At 32.0% G+C, this 21,132-nt stretch overlaps 2 protein-coding genes across 2 annotated transcripts; both read right to left on the bottom strand.

Moving 5' to 3' along the window:
• Positions 1–1,753: 1,753 nt before the first annotated feature.
• Positions 1,754–6,892, bottom strand: LOC130745027 (uncharacterized). Its single transcript, XM_057597179.1, has 9 exons — positions 6,836–6,892; positions 6,645–6,734; positions 4,980–5,209; positions 4,812–4,899; positions 4,654–4,702; positions 4,429–4,544; positions 3,620–3,697; positions 2,642–2,752; positions 1,754–1,987 (listed from the first exon to the last, which is right to left on the bottom strand). Exons 1-9 carry the CDS (start codon positions 6,890–6,892, stop codon positions 1,754–1,756), a joined length of 1,053 nt encoding a protein of 350 aa, XP_057453162.1.
• Positions 6,893–12,167: 5,275 nt separating this feature from the next.
• Positions 12,168–20,446, bottom strand: LOC130745026 (uncharacterized). The gene is made up of 9 exons (XM_057597177.1): positions 20,390–20,446; positions 20,204–20,293; positions 18,474–18,637; positions 18,299–18,383; positions 18,172–18,220; positions 17,947–18,095; positions 16,649–16,726; positions 13,176–13,301; positions 12,168–12,239 (listed from the first exon to the last, which is right to left on the bottom strand). Exons 1-9 carry the CDS (start codon positions 20,444–20,446, stop codon positions 12,168–12,170), a joined length of 870 nt encoding a protein of 289 aa, XP_057453160.1.
• Positions 20,447–21,132: the final 686 nt, after the last annotated feature.

Below are 21,132 nucleotides of genomic sequence, written 5' to 3'. Positions count from 1 at the left end.
AACGATACATATTTTTAGTTAAATGTGAAACTTGTAATAAAATTTATATTTCATGTAGGATTTCCTTCTTTCTTCGAACTCCATCTAGGATTTCTTTCAAAGATTGTATTTTCTCTAGTATAACACATAACACAGGTCATCAAGCATCACTGATCATGTTGATTAACTTATAGTAGTTTCATTATCTTAATCTGGAACCTTGGTATGCGGTCATATTAATTAATTGAGTAGAATATAAATGAAATGACTTGTACACTCATTGCATTGAAGTGAAAGTTATGTTTTTCACTAATCTAGCTTACTTTTTGTCCAGTGTGTTATGTAGAATATATCCGTACCACTCGAGACAAAAAGTGAGCCCCCTTCATGGCGCAACAATAGTATTAGAGCTGATGATACGATACCTTGTGATGGATGACATTTTAGCTGATGACACAACCCGTTACTTGTGGCAAAGGAAAATATGGTGCTCCCCCTTCAGCATAAAAAGTGAGGCTCCCTCATGACCCAACAATGATATTAGAGCTTATGGTACAACCCTAATTGAGCGATAACTTGCACTGAAAAGGAATATGGTAATGTGGTAGTGATAACTCACTTGAGGGAGAAAATGTTGATAATTTAAATACAAGTAAAAGATAAATAAGAAATTCCATGTTAGATGAAAAAGAAAGTATATTGAGGAGTATATATAAGTGAAAAGTTTGTGCCCTTTCATGACACAACAAAAACATGATATATAATGTTAATGCAATGAATGTTATAATTTCCAATTGAAAACCTTCTATATAATGAGTTTTTTAAGTCTTAACCACTCGTTAAACCGACCCTAAAAGAAAAATGCATCTTAATTTTAGAAATGATTAAAGTCTTATTGGATATAATGTTCCTTAAGAATTATAGTGTGATAATCTAAATTTTCGGTGTACAGTTCGCTCATCAATTTTTTTTTTCAAATTCAAGTGTGAGTTAAAAGTTTCACCTTAGATCATTAAGCGAGTGCTGAACACTTTATAAGTGAAATGTCCCATACAATGTCTTAAGTTTTGGGTGAAATGTGAGGTATTCAATTCACTTGTGAGAGATTTACTCTTTAACCTAATGAGGAGATCTACTAAAATTTTATGTTTCTCGCGGCCCAACAAACAGGATGTCAGGATCACTATGAGTGAGAAAACTCTCCTTATAAATATTCAACGTATTTTATGTCTACAACGTGAATCCAAACTTTTTAAATCTATCATAGTATCCTCAACGAGAGCGTAAATCATTTTACTAAGCCAAGAACATTTACATACCGGTGGGCTAACTCTTTCGCTAGATATATTTTCACACAAAAGACTAACCTGAGATTTTACTTAAGAGAAATCAGTTATGTATTAGTTGAACCAACGACATGTTGTAAATTAACTACTAATTGCTAACTTATCTACATGCTTGTGGGTATCCTATCACCTTTCCTTCCATTAATGTTCACTAAAAATGCAGCGAAAAACAGCAGAAAAATGGGAATAGAAAGGAGCAGGCATCACAAATATAAACACACACCAAAATTGTGTCAAGTTTCTCGAAGTTTCAATTCTGGAATGATCAAACATGTTGAGAGAATTCATAACATGACAATTTAAATATCTGAAAGGCAAAAGAGATCAATAATTCAGGAATTTCTATAAGCAGATCAGTCTAGCTTATAAATATAATATCAAATGATATATAGACTCTGATAAGTTGCATTCCTTCACTGTTGTTTCAATCAGCTCTCATCACCATCACCATCAGCACCACGGCCACTACCACCATCCCCATCAGCATCAGCACTGCGGCCACCATCACCATCCCCATCAGCACCACGGCCACCATCCCCATCAGCATCAGCACCACTGCCACCATCACCAGCACCAGCACCAGCAAAGGAGTCAAAGCGGCTTGGATCGAAGCTCTCAAGAATGTCTGTTATTTCTGCCCCATACTTCTCAGCCAGTTCTTTCTGCTTCAACGAATACACCAAATCAGATAAAAAAAAATGTGCAGTTTTACAAAGCAAAAACAGAGCAAAGGAAGAAAGTGCAGAAATTCAAAAGTATTCCACAAGCCTTAGTTTAGAGGTTCTCTATATCAATGTGCAGGTCAGCAATTCTTTTTTTTTTTTATACATCGAAAAATATATATCAGCTATTCCTTTACACACAAATATAATTTTTCTATAATATGAAACTATTTAATTAAATTTTGGAATAAAAAGTTGTTTTATAAAAAGTAGTTTTCTTTTTAAGTAGATCAAATTTACAAAGCTTTTATATCGACAAAATATTAATTAATTAGTACTTCATCCCATAACTTAATTGTATAATTTTGTTATTCAAATATAGGTAAATGTCCACTATTTGGTTGCATACCCATTAATGTCTTAATCATATAAAGTTTTGTCTACATGATTATCATAATAATATAACAATTCAATAGTTGTATTGGTTAATTTCACATTGTAGAAAAAGTTACAGGTGCAAGTTTGACACCTAGTGTAACAAATAGTAAAAATTTAATTCACTCATCTCTTATAATAAATATTATTTTCATCACATGATCGATACGTATATATATGTATGTATAACTGGACAAAATTATAATTTGAATGACAAACCTCTAAAATTTTGTTTTCATTTGAGAGATCCAAACATTCCTCAGAAAGGCGCTCAATCTTTTCCTTGAGCCTATTGTTCATGGCGATGAGATCATTCACTCTTTTCCTTTGCTGCCAAGGTTAGACATACAAAATAAGGGAAAATAGATATAAGGAAGACCAACTCTTAAGAAGCTACAATTTTGTTTGTTGATTTAAAACATTTTCTATTTTTATTCTTTATTTTCATGTTCGAAAAATAATAATCTTCATTTTCAAATTTAAAAAACATGTTTATTTTTTTTTTTCACTTTCATCGTCGTCACCACTGCCACCACTATTGCCACCATCGCTACTCACTGCCACCTCCTCCTCCAAAGCCTCCACCACAATCACCATCACTAATGTTGCCACTGCCATTACCACTAACCTTCTCCACCACTGCTATAATCTCACTGCTTTCAATCATTTTTATTTTCATTTAAAATGAAAACATGTTTTTTCTTTTTCTATTTTGACCATATTTTAGAAATATTTTTTAAAAATATTTTTTAAATATCAATTAAACATTTTAACTCTATTTTTTATTTTTCTTTGGAAATGAAAAAGAAATTGCAAACCAAACAAACATGCCTAGTTTTCCTATGTAACAAAAAAACAAACAGGCCTAAATTTCATATAGGACTTAGGTTTAAATATGTGCTGTAACACTATTTTTGATGAATTATTAGCTCACTCTTTTGTAAAATTACTAAAATTAGGTTTCTTGTGAAAATAATTAATATAATAAATCAAGTGCAATGTGGTCATAAATGAATTTAACTAAAAAATTAATGTGTTATTTACTTATTTTGATCAACAATGTGATCTATAACATCAATATAGAAGAAAGAACAGAGATATTATCTTCTGAATAAAAATATCATAATAATTAACAATGTTTTCTTTGTTTTAAAGAAGACTTCCAACAAACTATTTCATATATGTGTGTGTATATACCTGTTTCGGATTCTTTGGTATCTCGGGCAATCCCAAACTTGACTTCCTTTTTCTTTGCTTTTCCTCTTCATCACTTACCTATCAAGAAATATATGGAGCAACCTTAATTAATTAAGATGACATTTACTTTCTGATAAGTATATGAAAATATATTCATTTCAAGAAAACATATATATGAGGCAAAGATGCCCTTCAAACAAGAAGCCCATCGTGCCATGGATCACAACAAAATGACATTTAAATAAACTAGACCATAAAGATAGTGTAACTAACTGAGTATTCAACAAAATTAAAGGAGGAAATCTATGAGGTTAATCACATTAGTTATTGCAGCTACAGAGCATCATAAACGCTTATAAAAAAAAACAGACCATCATAAACATACAAGTCTAAACTAGTGATATTTTAATATCAAAACTAGATCCCCATTTAACTCACTATAGTTAAATTGGTGAAGATAACAAATAATTGGTGCAGTTCGTCCGATTTGTAAACCCAAAGACATTTTAAACACCAGTAAGAATGATTGGTAACATGGTTCTTAGTCTTGTGAAGATGTGTTAATTAAAAGGATGCAAAAAAGAGCGTTAAAATTATTATTAAAGCGACCTCATAGCTAATAATATCCCTTAAAACTTGGTTTCTGGTCAAACGATATCGGGTGATCCAAATAGCTGATCTACTAGGCAAATAATTTTTTTTTATTTTTTGTTAGGATGAATGTCAGAGATTTTATATTTCAAGGAATTGGGAAAAATATACCTAAGATAAGAAAATGACGTGAAATAAAAAGACAAGAATTTTCAAACCAGCTTTTCAGGTTGGGGATTAGTGCTAGCTGCATTGAAATCTTGGCCCAAATTCTGATCTAGTTCAGTTGGATCCACTCCCAAATGTTGCGATGCAATATTTGTGTCCCCGGGATCTGCATTATAATTTTCGATACTAGTAACTTCTCTGCATCTTTTACTATTCAAATCTTAGATCGTAAAACACAATAAGAAAATAAAAATTCATGAACTACAAAAACATACCATTTCCAAGCATCATGTTAGATTGATGCTCCATAGTAGAAGGGAGATCCTGCAGTGAAAAAGATCAAACAAACATTTTGAACGATTAAAAAAAATGACTAGCTACAAATATAAGTAATGGTATAAATATATTGCATTGTTTGGAATTGTGAATGCACCTTGAGTAAAGTTTTTTCAAATCCACCAGCATTGTTAACCTCATGGCCTATAGCTGTTGATGATGATCCCATGTTTTCATTTGCACCACTGTACGTGCTCAAAAAAATTGCAAATTAAGTTTGGAGTAATATAACTAGCTAGAGAGGTTCACCAAGGAACATATGTACCTCCATGGTTCTCCTTCCCAGGTGTGTTTTGTGATTGGAGACATTAACTCATATATTTGTTTCTCCTCAGTTTGATTCACTGATTCCAGGTATTCAGTAAAATTCTTAGGTGCATCCTCTGAAGGAGGAGCCAATGAAACACCCTCACTTTGATTCCCTGATTCAAAGTATTCAGTATAAATCCCATAGGCTTCTTCTGAAAGAGGAGCCAATGGAGCACCCTGGCCAACCTGCAAAAGCAGTTATATCATATGCATTAATACAACCATGTATACTTATTTACTATGGAATTTTCCTAAGAATATGAAACATAGAGCCCGTTTGGTGAACAGGATAAGCAGACATGATAGGATAACAGTAATTTATCATGTTGTAATGTGTTGTTTGTTGTGCCAGCAAGTAGGATAACACTATCATGTCCCTTATCCTATCATGTCTATCATGTGTAAAAGTTATCTTGAGGGGGATTTAGGATAGAAATTATTCTGACAGGATAGGATATCAGTTTATTAATATTATGAATTTTTTATTTCAAAGAAAAATTTGATATATTTTTCATTGTTTCTATCATCTCCTATCAATATCCTGTCCACCTCAAACGCAAGATAGGATAAGAGTTTTTGCTCTTATCATATCAAGTTCTTATACAATCATTTATCCTATCATGCTCTTATTCTATCCTGACCACCAAACGATTCCATAGATTAAATCAATCAACAAATGTAAATCCCTCAGGGCAAAAGGAATATGTAAATTTCATGATATCCAAAGTGACATGAAAGTGTAGCGTAAGACGAGGGGAACACCAAAGCAAGAGAACATGCATCAATGAGCCAGCAAATAAGATCAAGAGAACCAGACATCATATCTCTGCTTAAACCTTAAGGCTATATGTATTTGGATTGGTAGAAGTGGGTGGAATGGAAGTGAGTGATATTATGTTCCATTGTTTAGCTTTCTTGAATGAGATGGAAGGTGATGGAATCCTTTTTATCACATCCTTGGTTACCATCAATTTCAGAAACACTGATCACAACTACTAAAACTATAACATTACTTGTTCTACCTCTACTTATAATATATCTTCAATCTTAGTGTTTTGAAAATAGAAAATATAAAAATAAAAATGTTATAACTCAGTGTGCTATGTCCATTATCCAATGAATTGAGTGGTATATAAGTTTGTTGTGTTATATTCCATTTTATTTTGTTCCATTATGTTCTATTAATTCAAACATAGCCTAAGACATTGTGTATATGAGTCTCATCTCATATAACACTTGAAAACCAATAATCTCCCCACCTCAAACAGAAACCCTCTTCAATTAAGTACAAACGAATATCCAAATTATGATTACACAGAGCCAAACACAAAGACTCCATAAACATAGGGACACGATTGAACAAAGTGTCAAACACCATGGTCCGCAATCAGGTCTAAAGTCCACCAACTAACCATCGTTTTCAAAGGTAATATTCAAGATCCGAACCATTGGCTCTAAGACCTTTGTTGGGAAGACAAAGGGATGACAAAAAGACCAAAAAAAATTGGACATCACACATGCATTTACCCGAAACCCTAAATTTTTGGGTATTCGAGTCTAATCACTTATACAGTCAACTAAGAATAACATATGTAAGATGAATGGGTATGTAATTCACTACCTGATTTGCCAATGAGAATGGTTGAAAGTAAGGACCGGCTGAATTGAGACGGGTAGAAGTAGACCTTGGTGATGGTAAGTTCATTGGTTTCTGTTGGAAAAATGAATCAAAGAAAATTAGAGAGGATCATATAGATTGCATGCAGCAAGAAAATTTAGTGAGATGTACATAACAAGTTCAATTTCACTTACCTTTGGAGGCATGCTTTGATAAGTTTTAGCTAAATCGTCGTTTTCATGTGGCTCCATCAAGCTCAACAAGCTTTCTGCGTGAGTGAGAGAAAGGAAGAGATTGAAGAGATGATATAATTACGATGCGTTTTAATGCTAATACCAATGTATATAAGCACATATAGGTGAAAAGGAAAAATATTTACTATTAATTATTGCCTGTACCCCAATTAATTACATATGAAATAATATTATATACAATTTAGCTTGTAAATAAAATTAAATATTTTATTTAATTCTTAATTTATTAAATTATTATTTAAATTTCAAATGAATATATTATCTGATAAATTCTTTTACAGCATATCTTTCTTTTGACTTAAAGTTCAAACAGTAAGGGCTTATTTTCAACCCTTTACTTACCTTAATTTAATTTTTAATGTATTGGCTTTAATATTTTTCCAGACATTAACTTTTAAAGAAGAATCATATTGAATCCCTGTAGAAAAACAAGTTGCAATAGATCATTGAAAAAAATCTTAAATTTATATGAAAAATATGTGTAAAATTGAAATAACAACCTTTTTGGAAGTTTTTTTTTATTACTAGATATATTAACTATTACTGATAAGACCTTCATAAATGATATAAATAAATAAAAATGTAAACTACATATTATTATTAATTTTTATTGAAATGTTAATTGTCAATCACGTATTATTCGAGTTAAAAAATATTCACAAATATATTAAGTATCAAATTAATTACAATAATATTCATTAAAAACTATTTTTAGAAAAAAAAATCTTAAATAATACTATACATTATTTTCTATTAACTCACATGTATGTGGACATCATTTGAGAAAATAACTTAAGAAAATTCATTAATGACATGTATTATTAATTACCGATTATTGAATAAAAACAATTTCATCCTATTAAGTTATCATAGTATATATTTATTGAATAAAAATTCCTTTGAACTTTGTATTACTATAAAGAGACTAATTCTTTACCAATGATGACTATCTATATTACCATCAAGTACCACACAATTAGTAGATAACTGGTGTTTTAAGCATTTAATATAAGGTTTGATTGTTGGATAGTGTAGGGGTGGCAATATGGGTTGCCGAAATGCGGGTTGGGTTGGACTAGCCCACTTTTGGTATTTGAGTTCAAAGTTTCAACCCATCCCATATTTTGGCGGAGCGACGGGTTGGCGGGCTAGCCCACTTAGAAAATGTAATGAAATAAAAAAAAGATGTGCAATAAGAAATTTTAAGAAATCTTTAACTTTTCATATGTTGGCACATGAAAAAAATGAGAATTATACTTGTTCTTTATCTTTAAATGTTATGAGTTCAACTAGAAAGTCCAACCAATAGCAATACCAAAAAAATATTTATCATGTGTGGTTATTAAAAGTTGTAAAACGGTAACCTCACTAGCAACTATCAAGTGTAAGTGTCAATAACTGATAGCGAATCTGCAAGTGTACAGATTGCTCGAAGTAATAAAAAGATCGAACCACAAGGATTGCGTAGTTTATACTCTAAATTAACTAAACTTAGAATGCTAGGACGTAAAAATAAAAATAAAAATAAAGAGATGATTGATTTTTCGTACGTAACTTAACTGCAATAAAATTAAAGAAAGCAAATAACACGGTTAAAGTGAATTCAATTTAAAAGCGCGCTAGGGATCCTGATTTCGTTAACCCTCTCCCTATGTATCTCCCCAAACAGTTATAATTATGAATTCAGTTAATTATCTAGGTTCTAAGCCTAACTGTCCACTTATCAATTCCTTGCATAAGTGTCCCTTCCAATTAATCAGTGATAGCTAATTCCTTAGTACCTAATCCTAATTAATTAGAGATGAAGTTCAATTCAATTTCAGGCAAACACAAACAATTCGTTACCCTTATTCCTAAGGTGCACAGACCCTTGCTCAACTTCTCCCCAAATCCCTAAATTCTACCAATTTTCCAATTGCATAGAAAATAGTAAGACAAACTATTGCAATAGAAAGTTTCAATTAAAACAAAGGAGAAATTCAAGACATAAAATAGAATCCATAATCATAACTGAAACTTGGTTCAAAACATAGTTTAAAGGAGAACTAGATCAATCACCCTAACACAAAGGGAGTTTAGCTTGACATAGTCATGGAAACAAATCAAAATTCAAGCCAAACCTCAAAATCTTGACAAAGAACCAAGTAAGCTCTAAGCAAAAACCCAAAAACGCAGCTCTCCAAGCTCTAACGTGAAAAAGTATCCTTAGGGTTGAAACTAAACACGTTTAAATAATAATAGATTCGTGATTGTGCCATAGCACGAATTACATGCAAAATTCGTGCTACTCTCATGCTAGAAATTCCATCAACGACTTCTGTCATGCAATAGCATCAATTTCCAAGCGAAACTCATGCTACTTCATGCTAAAATTTTCAGCATTGGTTTATGTCGCGCTACAGCACGGTTTTTAGGTTAAAACGGCACAAGCTTCATGCTGAAGTTTCCAGATTTGGTGCACTTTTGAATCTTGCTTATCTTGCCTTGATTTTCTCCTCTTTTCCTTTATCTCTTCATAAAATAAAACATATAATAATTAATAAAGGATGAAATAAGGATAATTACCCTAGTGAACTTTTCAAGACTCAAAATAACAACCTAAGTACTAAAAACACATAAAAAAGAATAAAATGCATGGAATAATCTAAAGTGACTTAAAATGACTAAAATATCCTAAATAATATATTAAAATGCATGAAAATTATATAGAAAAATAGCATTAAATCCCGGGTCATCAATAACCTTCATCAAATCATTGATAAATGTCATTTTTCTTTGATATACACTCACTTAATATTACTTAACATCAGTAGATGTGTTTTACAATTATCAACAAGAGTTTACTTTAACCAATAATAGTCAACCAACAATTATAAACGATAATGTCTAGTAGTCATGAAAGTTTTAGACAAAACATAACCTACAAATAAGAGCTGCAACTTATATAGGTGAATCCATGGAAGATCATCATTGACTAGTTTTCAATTTTTTTTTAGTTTAGGTCTGTCGTGATATATGCGCACCTTTCAATACTCTACTTAAATAATAAAATTAGAAAGAAATTTAAAAAAAAAAAGTGAAAAATGGGTTGACGGGCTAACCCAACCCAACCCGTCATTAACCCGCCAAAATGCGGGTTGGGTTAGGCTGACCCACTTTTAAAATTTGGGTTCAAAAACCCAACCCGTCAAAATGGTGGGCCAAACCCATTTTAACACCCCTAGGATAGTGTATATATATGGAGAAAGATTTGTTGAGAGATATCTACCTACTTAATGTGATCTCCAAACCTCGAGAAAATAAGAAATAAATATATTTCTTTATACATAAAATGAAATTATTTATTTGTTGTTTCTAGTTTTTACTATGAATAAAAAAAGGGCTAAAAAGCCGTTTTTTGCCTTGATGTTTCAACTATGTGTAAAAGTTGTCCCTACTCTTTTTTCATTTATGTTTGTACTCTCCATGTTTCTCAAAAGTGTTATGAATGTCTCTTCATCACTTTGACGTCCTTGAACTTGGAAAACATCCACTTTACCATTTGAGTACACAATTAATTGGTTAAATTATGAACAAAAAATTATTTATATCATGAATATTCATCACCATTCCCCTTGTTCTTCTTCGATTCTTCTTCATCATCTACTTTATCTCATCATTTTCTTCATCATCTCCATCCCCAACCATGATTTTGATTTTGATTTTATGACTCTTAGAAAGCAAATATCTAGAGCATAAAAAGATTTATGGATTGGAAATATATATTGGGTTATGAATCATGGTAGAAAATCGTCTTTGTTGTTGGAACTTGGAAGCGAGAATGATAAAGTGAAACCGTTTGATTTGTTTGGCCGTGCTTGTAAAAAAAGTAAAATCGCGTGATTCGCAGGTTCCATGAGGGGAGGGTTTGTACTATGCAATATTTTTTTTAAGGATGATGCTTCGGTTCAAGACAGAGAAAGTTATTGAGTTCAAGGAATACTCACTACTAAAAAATTTAATGTTAATTTTTTCCATAGATACTCCATTAAGTTTTTCATGTTAATTTCAAATGTGTAGAAAAAGTCGCAAGTGTTTAATTTTTAGGAAGTTTTTCAGAAAACAAACTTTAAGCAAATACTTGTAGTAAAATTCACATAAAAAACATTAGTTGCATGAAAAGCCACAAGAAAATCCAAAAGTAGGACTAAGAATAGAGATTTTTTTTTTATATATTTACTGTAAAGTTTTCTGTGGATTTTTCTACAAAATTATTTTTAATTTTCCTGCAGATTTACCTTTGGAATATATTCCTTTGGGTTTAGTCACGAAACTCTCCTGCGGAATAACCTTTATATTTTCCTACAATATTAATTAGCTATGAGATTTTCCTATGGATTTAGCTAGTAATGATTCCGTAGAGGCGTAGACAGATTTTGCTATCAACTATTCCTATAGTTTTACCTACCAATTTTTGCTAAGCATAATAAGTTACCTACAAAGTATTTCCAATGGACAAGAATATGCACCAAAATCCAAAGAAAATGAGTTTACCACTGATTTTTTTTTCTTTTTTTGCAAAACTTTGTTGAAAACTCCAAAGGAAATAACAAAATATTTAGTAGTGACTTAGGGTAGATCTATATATAATATTTACCTGGATTGAGTGAGGCTCAAATTTGCAACCGGTTAAATATGAGACTCGTGCTCTCACTAAGCGGTAAATGAGTGACCACAAAATGTGTTATATTCATACGGAGATTCAACCTCCAATCTCATGATTAAGGGATGAGGTGAGTAACCAACCAATTAATTATTCATTTTAAATGTTTTTATAATTTGCCTCAAAATTAATTCCTAAAAATTTAAGGGTTGTCATATATGTTATTTCTTCAAAAATATTATCACGAAGTTAGTGCATCAAACTTAAAATAATGTCACCAAAATTAATTATTTTATGCCTTCATATTCATTCGATCTATCTTCCTTTCCATTCACGTTTATTAAAAATGCAGTGACAAAATAGCAGAAAAATGCATGGGAATAGAAAGGGGGAGGCATCATGGATTTAAACGCACACCAAAATTGTCTCAAAGTTTCTCTAAGTTTCAATGCTGGAATGACCAAACATGTTCAACACATGACAACTTAAATATTTGAAAAGCAAAAGAGATCAATAATTCAGGAGTTTCTATAAGCCAGTATTTGAAAGTCTAGCTTATAAATGTAATTTCAAATAAATATAGATTCTGATAAGTTGCATTCCTTCACTGTTGTTTCAATCAGCTCCCATTCAAATGCTTGAATTGAAGTTCTCGAGCATCTCTGTTACTACTTCTGCCCCATACTTCTCAGTGAGTTCTTTCTGTTGATACAATACACCAAATCAGATACTAAAAAAGTTGTAGTTTTATATATAAAGCACAAACAGAGCAAAGAAAGGGGCGTTAGCCCCGTAGCGAATAAAAAAAAATAAAAGAGCAAATTTATCTTGTCACCTTCCTACGTGTCATTTCACTAATCAAATTATGGAGAAGAAGCCGGGAATGATGGAGAAGAAATAAATTTGAAGAAGGCAAATGATTGGGAATAGAGGGTGTTCTTGCTTAAAAAGCTTCTACACATGTAGGATTAATGAAATCATACGTAGGAAGGTGACACAGAGAAATTTATGACATGTTGTGACACAGTGAAATTTATGACTTGTTGGCAAAGTGACAACATTTTAACTGATTTCAAACATAAGAAAAATTCAAGAAGCAAAAGCTATGATTTTTTTTTATGGAGACCAATTTAGAATCATCCCTAACTGTCAGTGACTAATAACATATTTAAGCATTTTTTTAATGGAACTATTCAATTTAAGTCGAGTTAAAAGTTTTTTATGAAGTTTTTTTTTGGTAGAAAAAGTTTTTTTATAAAGTATATCAAACTTACAATTTTTCATATAAATAAATACTGATTAGTACTTCATCATATAACTTAATGTATAATGTGTTATTCAAATATAAGTAAATTTCCCCTATTAAACTGTACCTATTAATGTCTAAGCTATATGAAATTTTGAATGCATGATTATCATAATAATATAACAAATCAATAGTTGGATCGATTAATTTCATAGTGTAGAAAAAGTTATAAAGTAGTGTAAGTATACAAGTTTAATACTATTTTCAAAAAAAAAATACAAGTTTAATACTTGGTGTCCAATTATACTATCCCATAAACCAAATGGTCAAATTTTAATGATTTCATCTCTCATAAAAAACAAATTGAAGAAATTGAAATTTGAATGACAAACCTGTAAGGAATCATTTTCATTTATGAGATTCAGACACTCCTGAGAAAGATGGTCAATTTTTTCCTTTAGCTCTTCGTTCTTAAGTAAGAGTTTATCCACTCTTTTACGATGCTTTATTAATTCTTCCTGCCAAGGTTAGTCATACAAAAAATAAGGGGAAATTGTTAGATTTTGGACATTTAATTTCTCTATCTTAGCTATAATTATCTAAATAGTCAAGATAGCCTAACGTAAGAGTCTTAGTAAGTACTAATGACTTAGTAATTCTATGTATTAAAAAATGTTTATTTTCTTTTACTGTCTTTCGATTTGCAAAGCTATTCATGCATGTGGCCTGTCATTAAATGATAAATACTTGTAAGTTATCAATGAATAACTTATAACAAAAGAAGATCTTATAGCAGTACTCTCTTTTCACTTGTAAGTCCCTTGTCGGTGTTTAATTTTATGATATTTTCCATGTGTAATTTGTTTTCTTAACATGCTATCAAAAGCTTCATCGATCTATTACAATCTTTGAGTGAGTGAAACTCGATAAGAACAACTCATACCAACCAAAAAAGCAATAACCAACAACCAATAGTATGGCTTCCAACAATTTTTCTTTGCCTCCACCTCCAATGTTTGTTGGAGAAAACTATAATTTGTGGGCTGCAAAGATGAAATCTTATTTAAAAGCACACAGTTTGTGGAAAGTGGTACTAGATGGGTGCAATCTAGCCCCTCTACCGGATAACCCAACTGTGAATCAAATAATGTTTTACCATGAAAAATGGTAAAGGGCGTCATTACCATTTTACATGCAACTCTATATGATGATGTGTTTATCAAAATTCTGAATCTTAAAACAACAAAAGAAGCTTGGGACAAATCCAAATAGGAGTGAAAGAACAAGGAGAATGAAGGTTTTAACTTTTAATCCTTAGAAGAGAGTTTGAAGCCATCAAAATGAAATAAGCTGAAAAAGTGAAGGAGTTTTCATACAAACTTTCAAATGTGGTCATACAGATCAGGTTGCTAGGTGAAGATCTTAGTGATCAAAGAATGATGAAGAAAGTTCTAGTGCTTTCCAGAGAAGTTCGAGTCAAAAATCTCATCCCTTGAAGAAAATAAGATTTTTCCGATCCCCTCAGTTTCAAAGCCTGTTAATTCTTTCTATGCCACTGAACAAAGAAGGACTATGCAGATGTGAGAAAAAGTTAAAGGTGCTTTTGTAACAAGTACCACAGAAGGAGGTTGGAAACGAAAATATTTAACCTGCTCTCATTTTAAGAAGGCCAATCATATAGAAAACTTATGTTGGTTTGGACCAGGAGTGAAACGCAGAGCTTGCAATCAGCCTGGCCATGTGGAAAATGTTTGCAAAAATAGAGCAAACAAACCAGAACAACATGCACAAGTTGTTGAGCTACATGAAAACAATAGCAAAGGAGTTTGGTTTATTGAGAGTGGATGCACAAATCATATGACACATGAGGACAACATTTTCAATGAACTTCCCCAAAGTAACCATAACCGAAAATTAAATTTAAAAAAAAAATAACAAAAAAGGGAGAAAACAAAAAGGGAAAGAATATTGGGCAAATTGTAAAATACCAAATTACACCATCAGATCACAATATCAGAGCAAGCAAGAAAAGGAATATCTGAGAGCAGAGAAGGCAGAATGTTGCATAACGTGAGAGTTGAGAATTCCATCTTTGAACCACAATTCTGAGAGTGTGAGAGCAAGAGAAAAAGAGAAGGATCAGAGGAGCAGTGAGAAACAAAGAGAAGAGGGAGCTTGCATTAAGCAAAGAATACAAGAAGAGGAGGACGTAGTCTTGTTAAGATTCTAGTGCAGCAACATCTCAACCAGGTAAATATTTTACCACCATGCATATACAATGGTAGTAAGTGTGTATGCACAAAACTGATTGAATGCTTTGAACACTTTATCCTATACCATGGGCCTGTCACTACACCGTCATAATAGGAGAACCTCAAGCCACCACACCGCCTCCATACTCCGCCGCGTGCAGCGCCTTGCCTTCACGTTCCCAACAGAAAGAGATGAGAGGGGAGGCTTCTAATATTTTTGGTCGTAAGATGAGAGGGGAGGCTAGGTTGGGCCCAGAAAGAAAACATTGTTGGGCCCAGTAATCATTGTTGGTTAATCCGTTTGACTTGGGTTCGGCCCATCCTCCTTAACTTCTTAAGAATATATATAAAAAATAAATAATTGTTTGTAAGATTAAGGCAAAAAGTCAAGTCAAGCGACACTTAGGCGGATCGAGACAAAAGCCAAATAACTCAACCGTGGAAATAGGCTAGCACTTCTCCATAGCACAGATACACAATACAACCAAAGCTAGCATGCTATTTAGCCAACAACATAATGTGACAGAACTCATAACAATATGGTAAAGAAAACAATAGAGAAACCACCAATTCAGAGGCGGATCGAGTGCTCCAAAACCCCATCTAGCAAGAATACTCCAATATTGCTTCGTTTTGCCTTGATGGAGAGAAAGTAGCGTCACTAAATCTGCTTATAAAAAAAACTCTGCTAATACGCTTCATGAAAACACATTATAATGGTTTGGGGCTTGTATTATGAAGCTTAAGAGGAAATAACCCAAAGGGTGGAGCCGCAGGGGAGTCATCTAAACTAGTGGGGGAGGTGGCAGAAGGACTAGGCATCGTAGACCAGTGGTTGGGGGCGACGACAGAGCAGCAGCGAGGCAAGACTAGTAGTGCGGGACCAACAACGACAACAATGTGAGGCGAGGGTGAAGATGAAGGAAGAAGACCTAGACTAAAAACACAAAAAAAAACTCACTTACTTGGGTTACCAGGCCACCTATTGTGGGGGGGGGGGGGGGAAGGAGTTCCTAGTGGAAGGGAAACCCCGAGGCCCGAGGGGAAGAAGACCCCCTGCGGTGGCGCCACAAGCAGGATGTGGGAACAAACCCTAGAAGACAACAGCGAAATGCCAGTACACACATGAACCTTTGGGTTATGCAAAATCTACAAGCCCAAATGAGAGTTTCTATGCAAGAGGGTTGAATATATATGATCGAGAAAAATGAAACTTGGTAACTTGTAAACAAGCCAAGTAATCAAAAACTGATTGTTTCTTTGTATGTTGATAATTAAGCGAACATCAACAAAGTTAGATTCGTTAAAGCAATTGAAGCATGACCCAAAAGATGAACTTTAGTAGTCAAAGAAAGTAAGCTTATAACACTATGGCTCTAAGAATCAAATTGTTGATATTGTGACTAAACTCTTTCAAAGAGCAAAGCTTAAAGTGTTCAAGAAAATTATTAGTTCTAAAGAGGAGTCTTCTGAATAAAAGAAATAGCATAATAAAGAGTTGGTTTAATTACTTGAGGGTTATTTAATTGCACCAATAATTCACAATGTTTTCGTTGTTTTAAAAAAGACTTCCAACAAAATATTTCACCCATCTCTAATATTATATCATATACCTGTTCCGGATTCATTGATTTTTTTGGCAGATCCCTATTAGACTTCCTTTTTCTCTCTTTTCCCTTTTTGTCACTTACCTGTCAAGAAATAAATGGAGCAACCTTAAGATGATTACTGTTTGAAATTTTTTTATAAAGAGATATCGGGACAAAGATGCCCTTCCAAAATCATGACATTTAAATAAATCAGACCATAGTCCATATAGATGGTGTAACAAAATGACCATGTAACAAAAGTAAAGTTGGGTTATCAACGAGGTTAATCACAGAATAAGCATGCAATTATAAACTAGTTATATTTTTAAAATCAAAACTATATTATTTTTAACCCACTATAGGTTAATTGGTAACCGCAGAGTTCCTCCAAGGTAATTATGAATGGTCTATCCTTCTATGTAAATATTTCTTTTTCCGGTTAATATTTGTTCAAGAGGCGGAAAAGGAAAACTTGACAAGTTACAAATTCAAGAATTAAGTGATGACAGTTTAGGGAGAGAAACTTTTAACTTTTAAGAGAAAATTAGTTGAGGAAGTTAATTGAGAGGCACAAGGTAATGTTAATCTCATTTAGGATTTAGGATGATATGTTTGAAAATATTAGGAGGATGCCAAAGAAGCATTGAGCATATCTAAAAGTTTTAGATTGATATATAAGAATTTTGGTGGGGGAAATGAAAGTGTGTAAGAAAATGCAAAATATAAAAATGAGTATTTTAAGGCTTTACAAGGATGCAAGGACCCAACAGCGCTGTGAGTAAGAAAATGTAAAATATAAAAATGAGTTTTAGCTCTCCATGTATCACTCATAGGGAAGTCTTTAGTCATCTTGAATTTTCAGCGTTCCGTATTTTAAGCCTTTCAGGGTGCAACAACTAGTGTGTCTACCTAGCAGACGACTAAAGACTTCCCTATAAGGTTAAGTTTACATCAAGGCACACCACTAAGCCTGTACATGTTTAATATGTTTTTGGACGTGCTTACCAGAAATATACAAAATAGCATTCCTAACTACAAGATGTTTGCAGATGATATATTTCTAGTTGACGAGTCAAGAAAAACTGTTAATTCTAAATTTGAGATTTGAAGAAAGACTTAAAAATTTAAGGGTTTTCGCCTTAATAAAACATTTTTTATAAGTCTTAATGAAATATAACTTTTTTTTAGGGTAATGAAATATAACATTGATTGTTAAAACAAATATAACTTAAAAAAAACACCTCTCGTAGTTCATAAATGGTAAATGAAAAGCTAATTTAATTTTAATATGAAATACTAAAAGATATAACAATTTTCGGTACCTGGATTTCAGGCTGAGGAGTAGTGTCAGGTGCACTAACATCTTGGCCCAAATTTTGGTCCAGTTCAGTTGGATCCATTATCAAATAGTGCGATGCAAGATTTGTGTTCTCAGAGTCAACATTACTAGTAACCTTCTCTGCATCTATTCCTATTCAAATCTCAGATCATAAAATACAACTTTTCTTTTATATAAGAAAGTACAAATTCATTAACTACAAACATACCATTTCCATGCATCATGTTAGATTGCTGCTTCATAGTTGAAGAGAGATCCTACATTAAAAAGGATCAAACAATTATTTTGAGCAATTCAATAAAATGATCATTTCCATTGTTTGGTTCTGAATTCACCTTGATTAAAGTTTTTGTTGCTCCACCAACATTGTTAATCTCATAACCTACATCTGATGATGATCCCATGTTCTCACTTGCAGCACTGTGCACGTATAATTTGCAAAATAAGTTTGAAGTAAAGTAATCAAAGAGGTTCACCAAGGAATAGATGTACTTCCATGTTTCTCCTTACCAGTTGGGTTTTGAGATTGGAGACATTTTCGCATATATTTCTGATTCAGCATTTAGTATGCACATAGGTTGTAAATTATCCTCGTTTTTGTTCACAAACTCCAGGAATTCGCTAAAAGTCATTTGTGCTTCTTCTGAAGGAGGCAGTGAAGCACCCTGATCAGCCTGTAAGAGCAGTTATATCATATGCATTAATACAACCATGTATACTTATTCACTATGGAAGTTTCTTAAGCATATGAAACATATGTTTAATCCATCAACAATTGCAAAAGCCTCCGGCAAAAAGTTTACTTAAATTCCACAACATCTAAAGCAACTAGCAACTTGAATTTAATAAACATTTGCAAGAAAAAAGTATGAGAGTGTGTTGAGGATGTAAGGAAGTGCAAAGCAAGGGAACATGCACCAACGAGCCAACAAAGGAGACCATCAAGAAAAAATAACATATTTTTACTCAAAACCTTAATGCACTGTATTTGCGAGTCTCATTGCTTATAACACTTGAAAACTCAATAATTTTTCCATCTCAAATAGAAATTATCTTCAAGTATAAACTGACAACAAAATTATTATTACATAGAGTCAAACACAAAGGCTCCACAAACATGGGACGACACTAAGTAAAAAATTGGCTCCACAATCTGGTCCAAACCCCACAAACTAACCATCATTTTTAGGGAATTACTCGAGAATTGAACCATCGACTCTAAGACCACAATTGAGGATAAAAGGAAGTTTAAAACATGAGATCGTAAACCAACGGGTCAATCAAAAACACCAGAAAGAAAAACAGACACCCTAGGCCAGTTTGTTTTTTGTTTTCAAAATAGTTTTCAAAACCTTTTTTTGAAAACAGTTCCCATTTTCAGTTTTTAAAATAAAAAATCAAAACAGCTAAAAGATGTTTTCAGGTTTTAGTTTTCAGATATCAGTTTTCTAAATGTTGGAAAACATGTCATTCAACTTGTTTTCATCTTCTAAAAACTGTTTTTAAAAATTGTTTCTGAAAATTGTTTTTAAAAACTGAAAATAAAACTACAACCAAACAGGCTCCACATCTTTATATAATTCTCAACTAACTAATTTTTTTTAAAATGCGAGACTTGAAACTCATTTGAAAATCAAACACACAACTTTATAAAATGCTTGAGTCGAGGAAATATATATAACATCAAAATGAAGTAACAGAAAAATCCCTTCATCATGATCAAAGCACATTATATGTAAGATGGATGAATATGTCTGTTTGTTTGCAGTTTTCAAAACAATTTTTGAAAACCTATTTGATACGACTTGTTTTCTCATTTTCAATTTTTTAAACTAAAAAACCAAAACAACAAAAATATGTTTTCTGTTTCTGTTTTTAGTTTTCAGATATCAGTTTTCTAAATTTTGGAAAACATGTCATTCAAATTGTTTTCTTCTTCTGAAAACTGTTTTTAAAAATTTGGTTTTGAAAATTGTTTTAAAAACTAAAAAATAAAAACTGCAATCAAACAGACCCTAGAACTGCAATCAAACATGCCCTATGTAATTCACTACCTAATTTTAAAAACTATTTTAAAAGCAGAAAACAAAAACTACAATCAAACAGACCCTAAAATTGCAATCAAACAGGCCCTATGTAATTCACTACCTCATTTAAAAAACTGCAATGAAACAGACCCTAAAACTGCAATCAAACAGACCCTAAAACTGCAATCAAACAGGCGTTATGTAATTCACTACCTGATTTTCCAATGAGAATGGTTGAAAGTTAGGACTGGCTGAATTGAGACGGCCAGAAGTAGACCATGGTGATGGTAGGCTCATTGGTTTCTGTTAGGAAAAAAAATGAAGGGAATTAGAGGGTATCATAGAGATTGCTGCATGAAAAAATTAGTGAGATGGTATGAAACAAGTTTAATTACTTACATTTTGAGGCATGTTTTGATGACTTTTAGCGAAATTGTCGTTTTCATGTGGCTCCATGAAACTCAACAAGCTACCTGAGTGAGAGAAAGGAAGAGAAGAGAAACTGCTGCGAGAAAAAAAATGATTATAATGTTTTTTAGTGTTAATAGATTAAAAGAAAAAAAAATATTTCCTCTTAGAAAAAAAACTTAAAAGGAAAAAGTAATTATCATTAATTATTGGTTGTGGCAACTAATTAAATACAGAATAATATTAATTATTATTTTTGTTAAACTAATTATTAATAAATACTCATTTTGTATCAATTTATCAGTCACATTTACCCAATTTTCTAGGATTAAGAAAAATAGTTACTAGCAATAAATTTGCAAAAAGTTTTATTGACTCTCCAAGATTACCTATGAATTTCTTTTCCATGTTAAAAGCGTTTTAAAATCATATTATCTCTTTCATATTAAATATGATTGTAACTATGAAAAACGTAATTTATGTTGCATATATACTGTAGAGTGACTTATATTTTGGGATAAAAAGTTTGGAAAATTTGACTTATAATATGGGGCGAAAAGAATAGTTATTTTTCACAAAAAAATAACTAGTATATTAGACCGGCGTAAAGAAAATACAACTTAAAAGGAAAATAAATTTAAAATGAATAAAATATAATTTAATAATTATTATTTTAAAATTAATTTATATTATATATTTAAAAGGAAATATATTAATTTAATATTTAGATATTA

The sequence above is a fragment of the Lotus japonicus genome, chromosome 3, assembly GCF_012489685.1.
Source record: "Lotus japonicus ecotype B-129 chromosome 3, LjGifu_v1.2".
In the NCBI taxonomy this organism is placed as follows: domain Eukaryota; kingdom Viridiplantae; phylum Streptophyta; class Magnoliopsida; order Fabales; family Fabaceae; genus Lotus; species Lotus japonicus.
This window is presented reverse-complemented; position numbering and strand designations above follow the sequence as displayed.

What these genes read in the sequence shown, in the direction of transcription:
- LOC130745026 (XM_057597177.1), bottom strand. Translation starts at nt 20,446, where the DNA reads ATGGAGCCACATGAAAACGACAATTTCGCTAAAAGTCATCAAAACATG. An exon ending in ATCAAAACATGCCTCAAAAT is followed by an intron (nt 20,294 to 20,389) that starts GTAAGTAATTAA and finishes TTTTCCTAACAG; the next exon opens with AAACCAATGAGCCTACCATC. An exon ending in CCAATCTCAAAACCCAACTG is followed by an intron (nt 18,384 to 18,473) that starts GTAAGGAGAAAC and finishes ATACGTGCACAG; the next exon opens with TGCTGCAAGTGAGAACATGG.
- LOC130745027 (XM_057597179.1), bottom strand. Translation starts at nt 6,892, where the DNA reads ATGGAGCCACATGAAAACGACGATTTAGCTAAAACTTATCAAAGCATG. An exon ending in TTGAAAAAACTTTACTCAAG is followed by an intron (nt 4,703 to 4,811) that starts GTGCATTCACAA and finishes TTTTCACTGCAG; the next exon opens with GATCTCCCTTCTACTATGGA. An exon ending in TAACATGATGCTTGGAAATG is followed by an intron (nt 4,545 to 4,653) that starts GTATGTTTTTGT and finishes ATTATAATGCAG; the next exon opens with ATCCCGGGGACACAAATATT.